This window comes from Trachinotus anak, unplaced genomic scaffold (assembly GCF_046630095.1).
Source record: "Trachinotus anak isolate AG129_WGS33_773 ecotype Australia unplaced genomic scaffold, CSIRO_AGI_Tana_v1 ptg000018l, whole genome shotgun sequence".
NCBI classification, from domain to species: Eukaryota; Metazoa; Chordata; class Actinopteri; order Carangiformes; family Carangidae; genus Trachinotus; species Trachinotus anak.
In genome coordinates this window covers 4,521,251-4,543,808 of record NW_027273869.1, presented here as the reverse complement: position 1 = coordinate 4,543,808, position 22,558 = coordinate 4,521,251, and the positions used below count along the sequence as shown (strand labels likewise).

At 41.1% G+C, this 22,558-nt stretch overlaps 1 protein-coding gene across 1 annotated transcript in view; it reads left to right on the top strand.

Annotated features, from left to right (window-relative positions):
• The first annotated feature begins 4,981 nt into the window (after nucleotides 1–4,981).
• arid2 (AT-rich interactive domain 2) overlaps nucleotides 4,982–22,558 on the top strand; it is a 37,679-nt gene continuing 20,102 nt past the window's right edge. Inside the window, exons 1-5 of the mRNA XM_071502444.1 lie at nucleotides 4,982–5,420; nucleotides 7,465–7,650; nucleotides 7,774–7,867; nucleotides 8,785–8,882; nucleotides 19,912–20,045. Of these exons, the coding sequence (XP_071358545.1) occupies nucleotides 7,559–7,650; nucleotides 7,774–7,867; nucleotides 8,785–8,882; nucleotides 19,912–20,045 (418 nt within the window). The 5' untranslated portion in view covers nucleotides 4,982–5,420; nucleotides 7,465–7,558. The remainder of the gene's footprint in view (nucleotides 5,421–7,464; nucleotides 7,651–7,773; nucleotides 7,868–8,784; nucleotides 8,883–19,911; nucleotides 20,046–22,558) is intronic.

Below are 22,558 nucleotides of genomic sequence, written 5' to 3'. Positions count from 1 at the left end.
AAGACCTGAGGAGTGAAGAATAAACTAAACAAACTGATGCAGCCTTGATCACAGAGGGGACAGAGCATGGAAACACAGCAGCTAATGACATTAACAATGGGTAAGTTATAAATGTTATTAGCTACAGCTGTGTTTACCCTGTTACACACTCTGTCCCACATCCATATCATTTATACACCAGTGCTGTGCTTTGCACTGGAACGATTACAAACTGTAGTGCCCCTAAATGAAGGTGAAATCATTTCATTTTTGAGTGCAGTGGACTGAAACTACCGAAGCTGCAGTTTAACTGACATCCTTTGGTGCACGTCTTGTCCCAAGCAGTAATATGAAACTTCTGGCCCAACATAAGCCTGGGTCCTTGGCCTGAGTCTGGCCCATATACTTCCACATCTGGGCAGATTCTGGCTGTTAATCTCCAGTAGCTATTTTCTGAAAGCTGCACGTTTTTCTGTGTGTGCCAGAATTGGTCCAAATGTGGAAGTAGCACCTGACAATCGTGCTGTATATGGGCCAGATTCGGGCGGTGGAACTGGGCGTATACTGGGCCACAAGAAAACAAGCATGTGGCCCAAGTATGGGCCGCATTTGTTTTGTTCCTGGGGTTAAATTTCCTCCTTAAAAGTATCATTTCATTTTTATGAAACTGCACAACAACAAAGAAAAGTGACATAACCTCTATTCAGTGAACGTAGTGTGTTTTTTTCATCAGGCATTCTGGGACTTTTCTGGGAAGCTAAAGTGCAGTGAAAGATTCACTAGACCAGTGGCATTGACCAAAACCTTGGACAACTACAGCAAACAAGAACACTTTGATCACTACATGAAAAATATATAAAGATAGTGCGACAGTCACAATCAATATAATAACACTGAGAGCTTTATAAAGAGTGAACAGGGAATTCACACAGTCTGCTCTGAACTAACCCCCATCCTTTACACACAAGTGCCACCCAGTGACAGAGTAGAGGAGCTGAAAAACTGTCCTCCTTTTAATAGCACTGGATACTGATCCAGAGTTAATTCCAAAAGACATCAACTGCCCTGGCATGAAAGAGTTTAAGACATTTTGAAAACTAGGGCTGGAATATTAATATAATGACCTGGGTTCTCACAGGACTCGAACCTGAACATATATATTTTTCTATAGGGTGGAGGAGCTGGGGTTTATATGCCTCTACTTGAGAAACTGTTATTGTAAAAAGCTTTTGCAATAAGATAATTCAACCGGGCAGAAGCATTTGCTTTGAAATTGAGATGTAGACCTTCAAAGACAAAGGTGTTTCAGAACCAGAGGACGATGCTGCTGATGGTCCAGATTGTGAATTGTCCTCTGAGTAGGACACAGGGAAAGATTTGTTCCACAACCTCCTTTAGAGTTAATAGAAAGGCAGCACAGAAACGGGGGGGGGGGGGGGGGGGGGTATGGAAATGTGGAGATGTCAGATAAAGGTCACCATCGCCACAGCACAGCCACGACAGGCTGCTGTAATCATAATGATTCTATGATTTCCTGCCACTCAAATTCATGATTTAATATATCACATCAAGTCAATTTTTATTCATATAGAGCCAAATCACAACAGAAGTTATCTCAGGGTACATATTCTACTTTGTGATTATCTGAGCTGATAACTCCTAATCAGTTTACAAGTCAATGATGTGATTATAGATACCAAATGAGAGACCAATAAAATGGCATCATTTTCAAATTATATATAATTTGGTATGTTTTGACACTTTTATAGAGTACTCATTTATAAAAACAAGATTTAGCTGCACAAAATGACTTTGCTCTATGATGTATTCTGTCGACACGTAGGAACTGTAGAGCTGTGAGACACAGAACAGCTTGTGGTCAGTCATCTTTTTCCAGAAATGTGTGTAATTATAATAATAATAATAACTTTATTTGTACAGTATCTTTTAATAGCAATGTTTAGAAAGTGCTTTGACAGACAATTAAACGGCAACGTCAGAAGGAACAGAGGGAAGACAAATGATATATTACAATAGAAAGAAGGAGGGAGTAAAAATCCACATCCACACACAACACACACACATGCATGTAAACCCAGTAAGAACTGTACAGGACACAACAGAGATAATCAGGACACAAGTTGAAAAGTAATAAAAAAGAAAAAGAAAATAATTAATAAGAATAAAGTAAAAAGTAAGAAGAGTAAGAAGATGACATCACATAAAAGCAAGTCAGTAGAAATGAGTTTTTGGAAGAGATTAAAAAGAGGTTACTGATTCAGCCTCGGACAGGTCATTCCAAAGTTGAAGGGCCCTGATGGCGAAAGTAGAGAAGTAAGGTACCTGAATTAAAAACTACAAAGTTTTCAGTCTAGGTGAATGAATTTGAATGTATTCACTTACCAAATGCTACACATGAACCCATACACATACCTACATGTCAACACAGCTTTGAACAATAAAAACACATACACATAAATATACATGTGGACACAGTTTTTCCCCTCAGTTCTTTAAATTAAAGCCTAATTTCAGACGGGGGCTGCAGATCAGGTTCGGTTTGACAGATAGGAGCCTCTGAATCAGCATGGATACACTGGACTGGTGATGTTAGCTGGATGTACAGTTAAAAAGCAGCCATGGATCTGACTAGACCAACAAAGTTTTAAATCGCTATATGATTCACCTCAGTGACCCTAATGACAAACCCAGTAAACATCTCACAGGTTATTAATGGCTCTGAATCGGCCTGTTGAGTTAATACATTATCCTTTAGGTTAATCTAACCTGGAACATAACAGAGCTTTTATCTGACCAAAACACAGAGTAAAATGTGCTGTCATGTGTAATTTTGTTAAGTTATCTATAGGGAACAAGAACATAATTGAAACTATTATATTGTAGCCTGCATTATTTTAGAGTACTTCTAAAAAATTCAAGTTATTTATCATTTTAGTATGAACTCAGTGGTTACGTTTATGTCTCCTTAGCTTATTAAGCAACCTCGCAACAATAGCAAACTATAAAAAACCATCACAACTGAGAGAAGTAAACAATGTTATACAGCATTAGTGACAAGTCTGGACATTCAAAACCTCTGTTGGTTGTTTGGCAGGAATAATGCAAACTCACTTCAGCCCACTCAGCTCCTGGTGTCATGTTGGTGAAGCGGTAACACAACTTTTCTCTCTTTATTACTTATTTTTGTATAAGGGATCAGTCTTATAATGATTAATGATCTGACACTAGTCACTGCATTTCAAGGCAGCTTTATTGAATCATTGTGTATGTGTGTGTGTGTGTGGGTGTGTGTGTGTGTATGTTGTTTGCATGCATTTTCTTACTGACTTGTGTATATGTTTAAAATGCAAAATCGCTTCGGCTGTAACTGCTGTGGCATCTGGCACTGGTCCATTGGCTGATGGTCTGTACTTGTCCCTATAAAATAAACATTAAATGGATCTAATATGTAGCTAAATGCATTTGATTTATTTTATGTATTAATATTTAATACACAAGCATCTTAGAGACAATTAATACAATACTGACTGAAAAGAACAAAGCCAGTTTAAATACACAAAAACCTTTTGGAATTACAGCACCAAGTGTAGCTGTACTGCATCACCTCCGGCTGTATTAGGATCACTCACCACCACCCACTGCTCCCTCCCCTAATCTCTAGCATGCATCTTAGTCCAACTGTGACTGAATCCAGTTTAAAATCTCTCAACTGATCCTCCAAGTACAATATGTTCCCCACGAAATGAGCTGAGACCATCCCATCATTTAGACCTGACGCCTAACTGCCAGAAGATGGAGCCATTTTCCACCAAATAACTCATCCCCCCGACCGCCTCAGAGACGACAACCTCAGGCGTGGAAGCTGCAGGGAGGTATAAGGACGGTACATGCAGTTAATGTCCCACTGGGATCTTTTGTCTGGGTGCTTGGAGGCAGCTTGGGCCCACTGGCCTCATTTACGCCATATGCCACAAGAGGCCTTGCTGTCACATCAGATGAGGACCTCTGTGTGATGGCATAACTGACCGTGTTCGCATTCAAGTGCACGTTCACAGTCACTGCACACCATTCACCACTTTTTAAATGCAGGTGAAATGAGTGGTCACAAAAATGTTAAGGATAGAAAAGTTCAATCTGCCTTTTATTTATAGATTTTAAGGTCACGTGCACCTTTATGGCATTAATTCAAAATATAATGGATAATTGTAATTGTAATTACAATTGTCAAATTAATGTGATACACATAATCTGCTGAAGGTCAGTTGATGCACCTTTTCATTTGCAATTCCATCTATACTATAGGTATTGATTTTAGGGGACTCTAAGCATTTTCCACAGATAAACTCCAGCTTAATGATCGGTCATGAATGATCAGATTGTTGGGAATTAAGGCATGAGTGAAAAACTTGGAATCTCAAAATCCTTAGAATATGTCAAAATGCATAAAGTTACTGGCTAGAATAAGTCAATTTCATTTTGGTTGGAAGACAATGCAAGTGTAATTATCTACAAAGAGTATCCCTGCAGACCTTTTGACTTCATATCTACTGTTCATGTGACTAATTACTTCTATGTGTATAATTACATCAAATGCTTTAGATGGATATAATTTTATAACCTCAAGACGTACACAACTACATTGTTGACACAAACCTGAATAACAGCATTAAAATAATTTAATAATCCCCAAATGCTTGTTATGGCTGCTATTGGAAATGCCCATACGCACAGAATAAGTAGGCCATTTTCCAGCGAAGCATTCACGATACAGTATTTTATATAGTGCTTCAATTAATATTCAACTTTAATTTCATCAATTCATTGTGTATTCAATCTAAAATTCAAATATAACTGCTGTAATTACTACCGATGTAACTGTAATTCTCACTTATAATCATTTTAGGTAGAGGTAGGACTAAGATTTGTTCTTTGAATATTAGAGTTGTAAATAAGAAGCTACAACTTTCACTTAATAATAAAGACAAACTGTTAAATGAAATGTTGCTTTTACGCTTTCTGTGTTTAACTCACAGACGCTGGAGACTGTGGTCCGCAGAACAGCGCATCACTATTTAACCAACACAAGCACTAAACATGCAGTGACCACCAGCGACCCACCGCACCAAGTCATTCACTGGTTTAATTAACGAGCTACGAGTCGCATTGTGATTAATAACCTGGACTGTTAACGATGGAAAACTAACTAATAGCTAAAGATGCTAAGCGAAGGCACGCGCTAATGGCAGCTAACTAGCCCGTTAGCTGCAGCGCCGGCTCGTCCTGCACCGGCAGAGTCGCCTTCATTAGTTTGGCCCCTTGCCGTTAAAACTGAGTGGCTGGTGTCATATACAGCTAAACGATGACAACAGGAACGTTTTGTTTGCTCTGGGAGCTTCTCGGTGAGCTGCTGGCATCCAGAGGTAACCTGGTTAGCAATACTAGCAGTGTTAATGAGGGACTGAAATCTGACGCTGATGAAAGCCGCCGGTAGAGCTAGCGCTCAAACCCTGCACCAGAACAGTGATTTCTTTAATACTCGGTGGTTAATATTGCTTGGTAGCGACACAAAACAGTAGGTAAAGTGTCCGTTAACGTGAAATGTCATCGGGTAATTGGATTAGCACAAACTGCTCGGAACAGGTCCGTGGTAAATTAAGATAAGAAAGCTAACGTTTGCTAAGCTACTAAGCTAGCTAGCGCACGACCGACTCGTTAGCCCGAATTCGGTTGACGGGTGGGGAGTCCAAACAGGCGTGGGGGTGAACTCCGGTGTGCCGCAATTTGTTTGCAGAAAGAGCACTATTTTGAAAACCACAAGCGAGGACACACACTTTTCCGCTGTCTAGTGTCAATTCCTCAAAATGGGGTCTGCTAACGTACGTCTCCGCCATTTTGTGACAGGTTTTTCATTGAGCAAAGGGGTACGTGTAATGGTTGAATGTAACCCCATCAAGAAGATATCCGCTTGGCAGTTAGAGGGAGAAGGGATCAGGAGTAATTTTCAACCATCCCGTGAGATAAAAGTCGTTTTGAAGTGGTCAGCAAGGGATAGGGGCAGCGTTTACGTCCACAAGTTTCCTACAACAACTTGCTCTATGAAAAAAAAAAATGTCACCAAACACAGTAATGACCATATATGAGCAACCAAAAACTTTGACAACTGACAATATAAACAGACTATCAGAGTTATAACAGCGTAAAAGTGTGCATTTTGAAATGACATCATAATGTTGCATATTTGTTCATATTCATATATAAATTTCACTAAAATCAACAGAACTGCAGTATAAGTGGCACCATATATAGACTAAAACAAATTAAGCACAGCCTCGAATGCTCAACATATAAACTCATTTATTTGCGTTTTTATAGTTGCACTGGAATGGGAGTATTATTGGCAACTCTAACTCTAATATATAATATTTTTCAGTTTAATAGGAGACGCAGAGGTATCAGAATAATTGTAAGTCACAATATTAAATGCATGAATAAACATTTATACGGCACATGACAACCAATGCAAGAAAACAATTTTCAGAAAAGTGCAAGAATGTCAAAATATCTATAATTGGTACATTAGTCTTAAGACACAAATCACCAGTTAACAATGATTTCTCCTACTCCTAGAAGTACTGATCTTGTATGATAGTGCAATTTAAATTTCTTGTTATGTCAGTAGAATAAGTGATTTTCTGCAGCATTGGTTTGAAGCGGCTGCATGATATTTTAAAATATTCCTGTGGTGTTTGTGTCATTATGAAATCATAACAGGTTGACTGTAGTTTTTCTTTACTGATGGAAAGAGAGGTCGTTTAACTGATATGAGTGAGGTACAATACTCATTTTGAAGGCAGTTACAAATATACTGAGGCTTGATGTCAGCCGGGAAAAATAGTATTTTATCAATAAAGTGTAGGGTTGGCCCCCCAACGCCTTTTTGGGTTAACAAGAGCTATGTTAATTAGTGTTATCCCCTCCCCCCACGGGACATTTCCAAGTACCTCCTGACCCGTTTTCCAAACAGAGAGACGAGTTGTCAGACGGTCCCTAAAAAAGAAAACAGTCTCTATTGTTCCAACACCCGCTCTGCTCTGGACGGTGCAGTGCCGCCTGTGGCCACAGAGGGCGCTGCACGCATGGCAGGCCGGGCTCCGCGGCCTCCACATCTTTTTGTCTGAGAACTGGATCCCTCTGCCGCTCTACAGTGTGTGCGATAGCCTCGGAGCTGCGTCCGTAACACACTGTCAAACCACTCCAAACGAATACAACCGCGACCAAAAGCATTAATTCAACACCTTCTGCCATGGCGTTTCTAATCTGTCGGTAAATCGGTCGTATTTGTGACTGTTCGTTGGAACTTAGTCCGGGGTTGAATCGGGCTGGCTTTCTGTGTGCATCAGTCTTTATTAGCGAGCTGCCGCTCTTCTTGCTATCAGCTATTTCTTTAACTTTTTAAACACTCAGCTTCGCGAATGACTGAGCGCCGGCGGAGTATGGGATCCTTGGTGTCTTAAGAAGCGACTGAAGTGGGGTTTAACCGTTTTTGCATGCAAAAACAATGGCAAATTCGACGGGGAAAAATCTACTAGATCAGCGAAGGAAAGGACAGGCTTTCCTGGACGAGCTGCGGCAATTCCACCAAAGCAGAGGGTGAGATTGGGGCGTCTTTATTCCCAAGAAATATAACTTTAAATCTTAATTGCATGTGACTGGGAGTTAACCAAAACTGTTATTTAAACATATGTGCTTTTATTTCTTGTGTTATCCCTTCAGATCGGCGTTCAAGAAGATTCCTATCGTGGGTGGGAAAGAGCTGGATCTGAATGCTCTCTATATCAGAGTCGTCTCTTTAGGTGGATTTGCAAAGGTGAGTGGGAACTAAAAGTGGATTTTCTCCACACTCTGCTGTCTGTGGACTCCTCGGTGGACCACTCCACAACTCCGTGTGGGTAACCCGGGACAAGTGTAACCCTTTAGAAAAACGTTAGTGGGTCGGTGTTGGCCTTGTGCTAGTTTGCCATGTATCTCTATGCAATGTGGTGGCTTGTGTTGTTGTGTGGTTTGAATTGAGAGTCCAACCGCTCGGAGTCAGAGTGCAGTTGGAGCGACTCAAAATTAGCGGGCACGTTTAACATCGATTATCGGCACGGAGCCCGGCCTCGGAAAACACCGCTTAGGACATAGCGCTTCGCCCGGGTTTTTACCGGTAGTTTTCACCCAGGGGAAGCTTGATTTTTCTTTCTCGCCATAGCCATCTTTCTTCGGCTTCATGGCTGATCTCAAAATGTAGGCCTCACAGGCCCATGTAGTGAATACAGTAAACGGTACCAAAACCTACTCCAAAATCAAACGCGTCGCCGCAAGCTAAAGCATTTGTTTTATGCTAGGGACAGTTTGTTGCAGTTTGGCCTCGTTGGGTTTTAACGCCAAAATGGAAAAGTCAAGTTAGCTTGTTAGCTTTTGAGCTAACTAGCCTCAACAGTAACGATAGTATCTTAAAGGGAGTCTGGCAGTTGTACTTAACTGGTGTCAAATGTAAATATGCTCGGTTAATAAACATGCTAATGGCTAATTAAACGCTATTGGACCAAACGATTTGCCAGATAATTTCACGCTGTGCAGTATTTTTAGATGTTTTTAACAGTTTGAGAAAGTTATTGATTAGTGATTCTGATATTGCCTCATTGGGGGGAACCTGTAGCAGAACAGATGGTTGCAGTTTAACCGCTCTTTTTGTTGTTGACGGTGCTTTATCTCCTAACGAACTCATCTTCCCCCTTTCAGGTTTCTGACAAAAACCAATGGATTGAACTCGGAGAAGAGTTTAACTTTCCCAGGAGTTGTTCCAACGCTGCATTTGCTTTAAAACAGTACTACCTTCGGTAAGTAGCCCGGCCATGCAGCTCTCATCCTCTCAGGTAGCATGTGGGAAGTGTTTACAAATGTTAAGATGCAGTCAGCAGGATCTAGCCTCTCGCTCTCCTGTGCTAGGAAGCTGCACCAGTGCAATATTGTGACAGGCAAAGCGAGGTCCATATTGTGGACATTTGCCATAGCATGGCAGATATGTACTCACTTATCTCTTCCACTTTAGAAAAGAGCAGTCTGAACTGTCTTTTATAAAAGGTACTTGTCCTCTGTATTTTGATAAGTCTGGAACATAGTTTTTGAGAGCACACTGAAGGAGTATTTTGTCTGTAATGGCCCTACACTAAAAACTAATGATGGTTATTCCTCTCTGAAAATGGTGTAGCCACGGGGCATTTGGTTTTGATACTGTTCTAATGATTGAGTAGATGTGGGTGCTGTAACGTGTATTGCATGCAGCTTCCAAATCTAAATGCAGTCAGCTGCCAGTGATGGGAGTCTGGTGTAAATGCAGCTCTCCCCAACAGCTGGCATTTGTGGTTTTGGTGTTGCTTCTTTCTCTGCGCTCCTTTTCCTCCCACTCGACCTCATACAACGATTGTTCCCATCAGTAGCACCTGCCTGCGGGGGATTACACCTCTGTAGCAGAGAAATGCTTGTAGCCCATCATGGATATTTTGGGGTTAACTGCAGGTCACTAGTTAATAACGAAAGCAGAGACTGATTATGTGTGCATTTTGTATCAAGTTTGCCTTTGAAAGAAGTGGTTGCAAGTTGTCAGGATGGCATTCAATTTGATACTAACTGTACAGTGCTGATGAGACCTGTAGCTTCTCAAAAGTTCATAGACAACCATCAGTGTTGGCTGCAGGGCAGAAACACCTCGGGCACATGTGGGCTTTGCACTGCAGTGCTAATGACCTTAGTTGAGGTCTGAGTACCATAATGACCACAAACCACTATCATCCTGTTGTATATTTAGTGAAAATGACAGAATATTTTAGATAGCATTTTTTTCTAAAGCAGGAGGTCATGTGCCCTGGTGTCACGACCCCTGTGGAAGCTCAGACGGCTGACAAGACAGTGGTTTGTTCCGCTGGTGGAAGTACCTGTAGTGCAAAGGTCTTGGGTTTTTGTGACCTGATTCACAATGAAACACAACATTCAGAAATGTGCGTTTCTTTTTGTTTAACAGGCTTAATTTTTGAGTGTGCCTGAAGTACTTGTCACAGAAAGTCAGTGGCTGATCTGATTTGTTGAGCCTCAAGAAGATTTTTTTTTAGGAGGGACACAATTAGGCCAACTAATGTGTGTGTGATCTTATGTCAGAAAAGTGGTTTATAAATACCAGTATGTTCTTCAGATGGAGATGTTAACATCATGGCTGTTTTTTAAGAACTTTTTTTAAAATTATTGATGGAAATATTCACCTGTGTTACTCAGAACAACTACGCCACTGTAATTTTTACCTTTATTATATTTTGGGAAGGTGGATGAGCAGAGGAGGCCTGACAGCCGAGTCCACCAACATGCTGAATATCGCACTCGTGTCGTGGCAGCCTTTGGAGCTACTTTGTAAAGTTTATCTAAGACAGCTCAGTGTAGTGGATGTCGGAGGCAGCAGGCAGCTAGACTGGTCTTGCCTCAGACAGGCTGATAATAGACTGTTCTCTCCTCTCTCATGCTGATATTTTTGCTGACATGAGTGAGTGTGATAGAGAATTTATTTTTTGTCCCTCAACCTTCTGACTGGTTTTGCCATGCAAAAGTGGGTGAGCAATGTAATCAGTGTGACAGATTTTAATTTTGCCCTCATCCAGGAAGTTCAGAGGTCACAGCGGAGTTGCACAGTAGATATGTGGTTCACTGGAGCTGGTTCAGAATCAGTGTCTCGCTCAAGGACGTTTAAGCTGGATGGATGTTTGCTAATATGAGGTGTTAATCTTGCTCATCCAGTTAAATGACCATCGTGATCATGAACCCCAGCATTTTAAAGCTGTGTTTGCATTTTTAAAACTTTCTTGTTAATGTTCTAACAATTTAGATAATTCTAGATGTGTTTTTTGTATCTAATAATAATTATCTTGAACCCAGTGTCAAGTAACATATAATAATATTGTAATTAGGCTCAGGTTTTTTTGGTACCTGTGGCCTTTAACAAGCCCAACTTCAAGTTCAATTCCTGATGCTTTTTTTTTTTCCTCCTTGAGTGAAATAAAATGAGTCGGCAGGAAGAAATGAAGGACTCACCATCGCTGCAGGGATCAAACGTCTAACTTCTCTATCACAGGATGGTCTGACCGTTGACCAAGTTTCCCCAGTCTGAATGAATAGGCCGATCATGATGTGGCTCTCTCCGGTCAGCACTTCCCACTCAGCGGAGTAATAAGCAGCGCTGAGGTTCAGTGCCAGCTCCTGCTGCCGTCTATTTGATATCTGAATGTCACTCGGTAATAAGTGAGCGATGCTTGCCAGAAACATTTTTCAAGCTCCTTTTCAACTTGTTGAAGCACAGATTTGACATCAGTCCTACCAGTGGTGCTGATTTGATTTCAACGATAGGGTGGAAGGATTCACACTCTGGATCAAAGCGTAGGCATCGAATCGCACTGACACACTAGAAATGAAGCTCTGCTTTCAGTTTGCTCCATTAGATTGAAACAAAAGATAGACATTTGAGTGAGAGTCGTTCAGGTATGAGCAACAAGATGTCCAGTGAGATGTTGTGCAGCAGAACTGTGAACATAAAGGCTAAGTGTTCAATAATGGCGAAGGCATGAAAAAGTCTGACGTTTTAAGAACATTTTAAAGAAAAATTATTGAACAGCCTTGATTGAATTTGACATATTACCGCAGAGCAACTAAACCCTTTAATGGTTTATATGTATTGTGTGTCTGAAGCAGGATCTATTCCTGTGGCTGTAGAGAACCTTTTACACACTTTGTTAATTTGACATACATTTATGTTCTACATCTGTGTACTCTGCACTCTGTTTCACTGGATTGAGTTAGTTACCAAAGGCTGCCTCCAGTTTTCCTGTGGCTGCACTGATTTGGATGATTCTCAGTCAATACTATTTCACATCTCCACGCTTTTCCTTCTCCATTAGTAGTTTCATATGATTTGGAAGCGGTTTGCGCTAAACTCTCAACCCTCGTGGGGCAACAGAATCCTGATTTCTCTCTTTTTTTTTTTTTTTTTTCTCAGTAAAAACCTTCCAGTTCTTCCAGGCACTCACTGTAACTCAAGAGTCAATGATAGGTGTTCTTGAAATAAGGCCTCTGATGTTGCGACAGTCTTTGACTTCTGCAGCATGTTTTACACAGAAGCCAAGTCAGGTGACAGATACCCTGCTTCAACCTTTGTTTGCCCTCCTCACTGTATCCCCTTTGGGAGGAAATCAGGCCCTGGAGGCACTGACATCTAGGAACCGCTCACTTAAGCTTCTGTGTTATTTTAAATGTTAAAGTCATCTACTGTTTTTATCTTGATGAGGTTTTTACACATGGTTGGAAATGTGTAAAGGAAGAAATTAGTAGTTATTCCGCCTTGTCTAACACATTAAATAGGGAGGATGTTGTTCTGAGATACCCTGTCATGTTGGCATTTGTTCTGAGGGATATTATCATTGAGACATTTCGCATGTTTAAACCAAACCTTGATTTGATGAGTACGCTCGGCTGTGATCGATTCAAGAGTCTTAAGATATTTCACATTTCACCCCTTGACGCATGATCTTAGAGCAAGTTGGACTTTTAGCTCTGCTGCCAAGGACTTTTACTGTCTCCAGTGCTGATACAAAAAGAAACCAGCTCTTGACTATACCTGGTTCTGCTGAATCAACCACTGCCAAGTAATCTCTGTTTTTCAGAGTTGAACATGCTGCTTCCTTTTAACAGCTAAATGATGATACCACACTCTCAGCTCTGCCTCCTTGAACTGTTTGCAGTGTAGAGAAGCAGGTGCAATCATATAGACAGGTTTACTCATTTCAGTCCATATTTGAATGTTTCACATTTTAATATTAACTCCATGCTAACGCCAGACTAGTTAACCGAGTGTTTCTCAACAGTTTTTGATTTGTGACCCCACTTCTGAGGCCAAAATCCAGTAATCAGACAGTCTTTTGATTGTCATGTGAATCTGATCATGACATACGTGTTTTTTTTTTTTGTTTTTTTTACCTCCCCATATGAAAGGAGCTGCAACCAGATTAAAGTCGATGATATTTCAAACTTATTGAATTCATTTTGAAATATAAACCATATAAATCTTCTGTGACCCTCTCGGCATCTCAAGCCACGTGGGTTCCTGAACCAAAGATTGAGAAACTCTCCAGTTTTTCAGAAGTTCAAATGCTACCACTTGTGAGCATGTCTGATACAAAAACATTTCTTGGATTGGAGCACTGAAAAATGATTTAGAGGCTACCTTATCTATGACTATGCTCTCATCCATTCACATGCTGGAGTAGCACTTGAAGTTAATAGTTTAAACTGTGGTTAATGTTGAGTATAAAGTCAAAAGGTCTTGATTTTTCCAATAACAGACTTGAGGAAATTGACGGCAGATTTTGTCATTTAATTAAAAGACAACGTGTGATTTCACAGCTTCTACTAAAATAGAAAAGCAGATTTAAAAAAAAAAAAAAAAAAAAACCCACAATGAACTCCTGTCTGGCGTTCTACCACAGACACATTTCACTACCTTTTTCTGCCTGGCAAGTATTAATTTCCACACCTGGTTGTGACATGATTCCAGTTACCATCATACTCTGTGGTCCTGCTCTGCTCCCTATGTGTTGCAGTAGATTCTGCTGCTCATCTGAAACATCTGGATGCAGTGGCCTTTGATCTGGCTCACATTAGCTATGTTGTTATTCCCCCGCCTCGTCCTAGCTGCTGCTCAGACTTAAGAGATGCTCAGATGACAACTAGTTATGGAGAAATGCAAGGCTGCATGGACTGGTGTCTGTTTCTGCTTTTTGTCATAGAGCATAATAAGAGACTTAAAGTCAGAGCAGTAGAGTAAAGTTGCTTTCACATATTGCTTTCACACATTCACTGCAACCCTGAACTTACCTATACATCACCCGGAGGAGCTGTATGTGAGAAGGCAGATATCCAAATCAGTTGGACCGGACGTTGAACTGACTTCACTCTGCCACTCTTCAGTACAAAGTCTGTGTAACGTCCGATTGAGCCCATGTGTGAATAGAGCAGGTCATTGTCCGAAGAAGTCACAGCGAGCAAGTGGGCACGTTGATGACGCTTCTGTCATGTGTGTTATGTGCTGTAAACCAAGCACTGAGGTTTCTGCAGTGTACGTTTTGGATCATGTGCTGCCTCCAGCACGCTCAGCCCAGGCGCCACCATCGCCTGAATCAAACCGGGTACTTTTAGTAGGTGAGAGCACATCAGACACAATCTCCTGTTTTACATGTGTGAAAGGGCAAAATCTGGAGAATCAGATCTAGACACTGTCTGGAGAAAAGGGCTACAGATAACATCTGAAGGCTCTTGAGACTTAGTGTTTTTGGTGAGTCTGTAATTTGACCTGCCCTCCAGCAGAATTGGTCACCACTGATCTCCTTCGCTCGGTCTCCTTGCTAACAAGCAGATGGACAGATCTGCCATGTACTTGACAGTGATGCTAGAATTGGGCTCTGCCACTTTATTAGATATGATATGGTTAAAATGTTTGCTCTGGATGTTATACAGCCTCCAGCACTTCAGTAAAAGTACAATCGTTTTACTTGCTAAGTGCCTTTTACACATAACTGGAGCTTGTTTCCCAAAGTCTCAAACATTTCGGTGCAAGATGGAACCTCTTTGTATATGTATGTTGTCTGCACTCGACTATATTGTTTTGAGTGCTAACACCAGTGATACACCATTAATAAGCCTAGACAATTGTCATTTTCTCCGCACTGTAAATACTGCCAGTTAACAATACTACTCCAGTATAGGGCTGTGTGATATGGGCACAAAATGTAAATCTACTTTTGTTTTTTTGTTGTTGTTTTTTGTTTTGTTTTTTTTCAAGTTTGGGGACGATTCATTTTTCCATTCATGCAAAATGCAAGAAAATTAAAACTGTACCTGCAACTTTTCTAACAAGACATAACACCTCTCCAGCAAACCAAGAGTGCAGATCAGTTTTTTCCCTCAGTCTGACCCCTCTCATAGATGCAAAAGCCAAAGTTACTATGAGTCATGACTTAGGCTACATCCACACTGTTAGGTTTTAGATTTAAAACGCATCACTTTTGCCCCCGTTTTAGTTTGAAAACTATGGTGTTGCATTGTAGTCTGGATGGGAAAATACAGAGACCTTTGGAAACCATGATTTAGACGCCCTCAGTAGCTCCATTATTGGGTCTTAAACCCGACTACCACTGGTGAAAGCAACATGGATAACGAAATACAAGCATTACTGACCTTGTTGTTTGCTAGCAGCTGTTATGGAGCTTAATTCTGCATTTTAATGCTACAACTGCCTTTGCTGTTCCTCGTGCAACTAAACAAGAGTAGACAATCTGCTTCCTGTTTACAGTGGCTCACACATGCTCCGGAGCTAAAACGGTTTTTGTTTTTATAGTGCCGTTTTAAAAATCTGATTTAGATGTGTGAACGTAGCCTTAGTCACCTGCAGGTGAGCAACATTCCTGTAATCTGCTACAGTAGCCAATGACGCCAGCTATCGTCTTTGTTAATCTTTGACTGAAAATAATCTTTGTGTGGATGTAGTAACAACTCAGTTTTCATGGATGGAGACACTTACAGATTATCCCAAAAAGTCAGATTAATCAAGGCAAAATTGAAATATTACCAAGGCCTCACTTAGTGAACTCATGAAGTCTCAAAGCTGGTTCATTGACACAGGAAGGGAAACGGTGAAACCCACAAAATAAATAGCAGCTGCAGGTGGATGGGATCAACATCTCATACCAAAGATGACGAGACCAAGGAAGGCGGGAGCCGTTTCAGTGGAGCACTGAGGGACGGGATTAAAGTTTTGGGTGAAAAGAAAGCTAATTGACACATGCAGCCAAGAAATAACTGGAGCTTTTTCCACAATTCAATAACACAAAACGCATGGTCCAAGGTAGAATGTGCTTGAGTGGTCATTGGGAATACTTCCAAGGTGATGGTGTTCCACCACACTGAAAAGTGCTCATACAAAGTCCAACTTGAGTCAAAGAAAGTATCTTTCAGTGAAACACTCTCACCATCAATGTCCAAAAAGATGTAAAGCTTTTTTATCCCTCCTTGAAAAGCGAGCACTTGGGGGCGGCCCGGTATTCGAGTGGTTAGGGCGGGTACCATGTTGAGCACAAGACACTCTTAGCAGGCAGTCACCGGTTCGACTCCGGACCAGTCCGACTCTTTCCTGCATGTCATTCCTCTCTCTCTACCCCCTTTCCTGTCAGTCTCCACTAAGCTATAATAAAGGCATAAAAAGCCCAAAAAAATAATAATTTATAAAAAAAAAAAGCGAGCACTTGTCCTTGACAAGCATCACCTGTGTTGGCTGTTTTCTGGAGGGAACCGTTGAGAGTGACCAGGTTGATAAAAAAGATGGAGATGTTTGCAATCATAAAAGGTTTGATTTGTATCAGTATCAGGTTATTTCTTTTTTTTGGTTAAACACGCTTCCTTTGCTATTACTGACCAGCAGAAGCCACTGGAATACCATCAGAGCAAGCGGTCAGTATTGTAATCAAATAATTGTGGTTATTATATTGCATTGTTTTAAGTCACTGAGGTTTCCAAGCCTTATGTCTCAAATAAAGGGCATCTTGCTTATTTTAATGCTCTGCAGTGACTTAAAGTTTGCTTTCGGACAGCAAGCGGTCTGTGCTGTAAGTGATCCAACTTGTATATATTTTCTCAGTTGGCTGGCAGCCGCCGTCAGTAAACGTTCCTGCGATTATTGACAAAGCAAACCACCCCCAGCCTGTGTTGGACAGCCGGCTTCATTAAATCCCAGCAAACATTTCTGTCCAGAGACCGGCTGTGGGTGTGTTTGCATGTCTGAGGCCACGTCCAGCAGGGGGCAATCGCCTCCCACACACTGACACATCGAGGGCATTTGGGCAGCCAGGCGGTTGAGTGTAACCGAAGCCAGGGGTATTTGTACTGGTGTGATCCAGATGACCGTAAATAACACAATGCTAATGACAGTGGCTGTTTGCAACTGTGTGTCTATCCAGCATGTCTCATGCCTCGCTGGTTTCCCACCCTTTGCTCTTGTAGTGTTTTGGAGGGAAAACATCTCAGCATCAGCGGTGATGTACACATTTCCCTAAACGGTTGTCGTAAAATGATGAAAGCCCGGTGGTTTCTGCTGGTGGGTTGTCGCATGCTACTCAAGTAGGAGGGGATTGATGTTCCTCTCATCATGCATGTATGAAAAAGGGGAAGTGCAGACACGAGCAGCTGCAGTCAACTCCCCCCCTTCCCTCTCCCTTCCATGCCCCCACCCATCTTTACCCATAGCTTTTTTTTTTTTTCTCTCTCTTGCTCGTGCCCAGACAGTGGTTGATGACGCTGCAGTCGGGACCGCGGCCTATCTCTCCTGCTCTCTCTCTCTCTCTCGCGCTCCTCACTCTCTCTCTACAAATGAAGGCTGAGTGTATTTATAGTCCAGTGTGTCACCCGGCAGCCAGCGGACGGGGGATTACCTTGGCCACGATGAACAAACGGGGCCTCATTCAGAAACAGCCGCTTTCTCTGTGACTCACGGCCACACAGGCAGGGTTCACCACACTTTCACTGCTGAGGTATTTTGCTCCACGTGTGTGTGTGTGTGTGTGTGTGTGTGTGTTTGTGTGTTTGTTTGTTTGTCTGGCAGATTTCCCCGCATCATCATTAAGTATTTTATCAAATCCAAGAAAGCCTGGCTTGGTGGTTGCATTTTAGTGGAGAATGTTTTTCCCCAAGTTGAGTGCAAACTTCTCAGAAATGTGAGGATTATATAAATTGCTCTCTTGATGTTGGAAGGCAGCTGTTAGTGTTGCAGCCAGTTCACTTGTTCCTACTTTCAGCTCAGAAGTGCTGTTACTCAAATAACCACATTTACATATTTATATTAAAAGCACTGTGAACCAAACCTCTTGCATTTCCCTCATCAGCCAAAATCATTTAGTTGTTCAATCTGATATTTAGTGATTGGTTAAAGTTTTTGGGCAACTCATCCTCTGAAACATGTTGATATAAACAATAATCAGTGTTTATACAGTGACACAGTCTGGAGCACTTAGATTTTCAGCTGATAAAAGTTTGAATAAATGTGGAATTTTAAAATATGAGAGCCTGCAAATCTACTCCACTTTCAGAGTGAGGTTTTCTGATGTTTCACGTTGTCATTATCACTGATTGTTTTATATTTCACAGACACTCATCAGCCCTTTGTCTTACAAAGTCATGCTCGTCTCATGTTGTACGTGCTCATTCTAAACCTCAGTTCCTCAGTGGATCGTGCTTCACTCAACACTTTGAGACTTTAAAGCACAAACAGGTCAAAGTGATTGTCACTGACTCAAACCAGAAACTTGTAAACCAGCAGTGCTGGGTGAAAGCTCAGCCTGGCAGCCATCAGATTTCATTCAGAATTAAACATTAAAACTGACCGTTGAGAGAGAGAGAGAGAGAGAGAGAGAGAGACACTTTCTAACTCTTACTCCTCCTGCTTTTATACCCAGTTGTTCATCTATGTATAATTTCTAGTCTGACTGAGTTTCAGTTGAATCTTTTTAAATGTCATTCTTTTCAGCTCATGAGCCTGTTTCACCTCAGACACGTTCGCCTCTCATTCCACAGATTAATATTTTGTGCTTTTCGTGAATCCTAAGCGTAAAAAGAGGGATGTTAGTGAGTACACATTCAGACACAGTCACATGAGTGTGCTGGGAACAGGAGGCTGCTCTCTAACTTCCATGGTCATGTTTTAATTTAGTTTATCTATTTCAGCGTACTGTGTACTTGACAATATGTACAGGTGGAGGACTTCTGTGATGCAACTTGCTACAGGAAGGGTGATTGATTTCACCCTTTGAGAAATATCTGACAGCTCAGATTCTCTGTAGCAGGTCAGGGTTTTCCTTCCAAACCTGTGCATAAACATTTGTTGTTCAGCTGTGGAAAATCAAAGATGCTTCTGTGTAGTAGATTTGAAATTTGTTCATGCAGTGTCTTAAGGTTGAACTGGCATTGTTGCTTTAATTTGGTGGTGTGAAAGTTCAGAGAAGAAATACAGGTAAGAGAGAGATGTGACAAAGGTTCCTGGTTGGAGTTGTGCCAGGTCTGTTAGAAACGGGACATGTGTTAAAAACACTGAGCTACCAGTACTCCCAGTCTTAAAGGCACATTCATCTTTGGTTAATTGTGCAATTGATTTAATCTTTATCAAAGGCATTTGACTGGGCTCGGCTTTTGTACTGTGAATACTCTTGAATATAACTTGTATTCATGACAAACCATTTAAAAATTCAGATTGAAGACTTTTGCATATTAATGCTGAATTTTCAAGATAATTATTTTTCTCAACCCTTATAATTATGACAACAGTTTGCTTAGAGGTTTCCAAAGGCAGCACAAGATAAAACCTTCCTTTAATGAGAACACTACAGAACATGAGCAGCAGCTTGATTTAGAGCTTGAGAGTATTCTTTGTCTTTTGGTCAGCAAGATTTTGGATATATTGTAAATCCTTTCAGATATTAGCTACATCCGCTTTTCTCTTTCTTAATTATGACCAGCCTGCAGTGATTTAATGTTTCATGAAGGAAAAACACAGTGGAGTCTATCAGTGAACTGCAAGGGGAGTGTCAGTGGTTTGTATGCAGTATCAGAGGAGGAATGCTGCCTCGGCCTCACGGCGTCTGTGCTAAACGGAGAATGTGCCTGCATGCATTAAAGAAACAAATCACAATAAGTCGCTCAGGCCATGGAAAGAGCACAAATTCACTGCAAAATTCACACCAACCAAACTCTTAGCTCATCGTCTGTTTGTTTTTTTTTCTTCTTCTTCCCCCGCAGATACTTGGAGAAGTATGAGAAAGTCCACCACTTCGGCGAGGATGATGAAGAAGCGCAGCCGGGGAATCCCAAAGCCTCTCTTCCAATCGGTGCAATTCCCAACTCTTATAACTACCAGCAACACATTGTATCAGGTAGGCAGAGACAGCATGCTTAGTATTCAGAAGCCCTCGCTCTCTTCACCTAGTTCACTCCTCGTCTCTGTCTGGGTCACAACTGTATCAGGTTCATGGGAATCAGTCTCTGTTAGTTGTTTTCTATCTCATTCAGTTTCTCTCTGAAGTTCATTCTCTCTCTCTCTCTGTCTCTATCTCTCTGCTCCTCGGTCATCTCAAACACTTAATCCTTGTGCAGATGTGATTTCAGCAGAGCATCACTTCATCAGAACTATGTGTGAGATGCATGGGAAACGGGTCGGCACAAGGTCAAACATGCATAGAAATGTGCCTCAACAATAGCTGTTTGTTTCAAGGATTTTCTTGGTAGAATTTATTTCATAGGAACATTATGAGCAAGGAAATTTGTGGTTTGCAGATTTTGATGAAGGTCCAGATGCTGCTGGTGCCTCCAATAGTTTTACAAACCCCAGAGTTTGGCTAAAAAGTGTTTTTGCACTTTGAATTTTAGCTGTTAGGAAATTCACTGTGTTGCATTGTGAAAACATGTCAGGTGTTCATGTGCTGTAGTCAAGCAGGCTGCATGTTAGAGGCCGACTGATACTGGATTTTTAAGGCTGATGCTGATTATTATTTTGTTTTAAATCTGATGATATATCAGCCAAAGTTTTTGAACAGAAATTGTGGAAAGACTTCAAATGTCCCATATTATCCAATTTTCCTGTGTTTTATTTGAAGTGCTGATATCTATAAGAAGATATATTTGTGGTTTTAAGAACCAAAAACCATCTCAGTGTAGTTTTACTTCTCCTCTCTCAGGCTTCTCTCTGGAGCTCTAGTAACAACAGGTCAGTCAGCCAATCAGAAGAGAGACTCAGAGCATCTCTTCTGATTGGCTGACTGAGTGATCTAATAAAAATACAGCAGATTTCAGGTCAACACTCCAACAACCAAATCCTGCAAGGATAGTGGATTCAGGTGGGCGGGGCCTGGGGCGTGGCTGAGACCAGTGACTGCTTTGTTGTGACATCACAAAGTTCCAGAAATCCTGATGGCTTGTTTTAAGGCTCAGTTTCTGAATACAGGCTGTGTGCATTTCTCTGTGGACTGAGGCTTTGATACTTTCACAGTATTAATATAGAATCTAGACCTGCTTTATGATCACAAAAGGCATGAAAATCTCACTTCATACAATATGGGACCTTTAAACTTTTGAAACAGTCCACTGGCAGCTGCACTGACATGCAAGTCATGGATCTATTTGCCATTATGTTATTTTGGCAGAATGAGTATAATGCTATTATGTTACAACGGTTCATTAGGTGTCTTCCACTGACAAGCACTGGCATTAGCTAGCTTTGTGCTTAACTAAGCAACTGATAAGTGTAGTGAAAGCATGTGTTTTATAGTGACTGTCTACTGAAGACTGTAGGGCCGATGTTCATTTACTCACTAGAACTGTCTGATTGTTTCACAAATTAAAAAAACTTTACTGCTGCAGGCATCTGGCTTATTATCATTCAAGAACATTACACATAATACATGTAATGAATTAGATCTAATACATGGAAATGAGAGGAAACGGCTAGCCTGGCTCTCTTCACAAACAAATGAAATCCACCTACCGGCATCTCAACAACTCAGTAATTAACACATCCTATTTCATGTGTTGAATCTGTACAAAAAAAAAACAGCGTGAAAATGACAATTTGCCATTTTATGAGGGGTTTTGTTCCAGACTATTTCTTGGCTGACGGCAGTCAATTCTAGGAAGTTACTGCTTCCGGCCAAGAAATCGTCCAGCACATTGTTGTTTTTAAACTCTGGAGGTTTGTGGTAATCAGTGAGCTTTAAAGGTGCTTAAATGAGAGTGGCATCAATTTCCTCATGTAACTCTGAGCAACAAAGCACATAAGCATATGTCAAACAATTCCTTTAAGCAGTTCAAGGCAGGCTGATAACATGACAACTTCATCATCTCCAAATTGAATAATATGTGACATCACACCTTGGAAATGAGTGGGGTTGTTGTGTTCTGCTAGTTTTCTAAATGTCCTTGGCTATTTGTTTCACCTGGTGTTTTTGCTTCATAATCTCCATGGTGATTTGTATTCATAACATCTTGACGCAGGTACTTTTCAACAGTAACAGTGGCTGCCTCGTCAAGCCATTTGATAAACTGCATAGTAGCGCCTGCTTTTCACACTGAGAAAGCATTTATTGCAGAGAGTAGTGACGAGAAGAATTGACTCTATCTGTTTTGTGTTTTACTCTCACAAACCTGAGTGAGGACCCAGCCACAACTAAGCTCTGCTGTTTGTCTACTGCTCATTGTATTTAACATTCCTCACTTTTATAACACAGTGAATGATTTCAATTCAGTTCTCACCTTGCTTAGCACTGCTGTTTTTGAACCAATGCTATGAAGAATGCCATAATCATCTCTGCCTTTTTTTTTCCTTGGAAGTTGCCTACACACACCTCAGCACTGAATATTTTTTTTAAACCCAAACATGCTGCTGCTTTCGTGA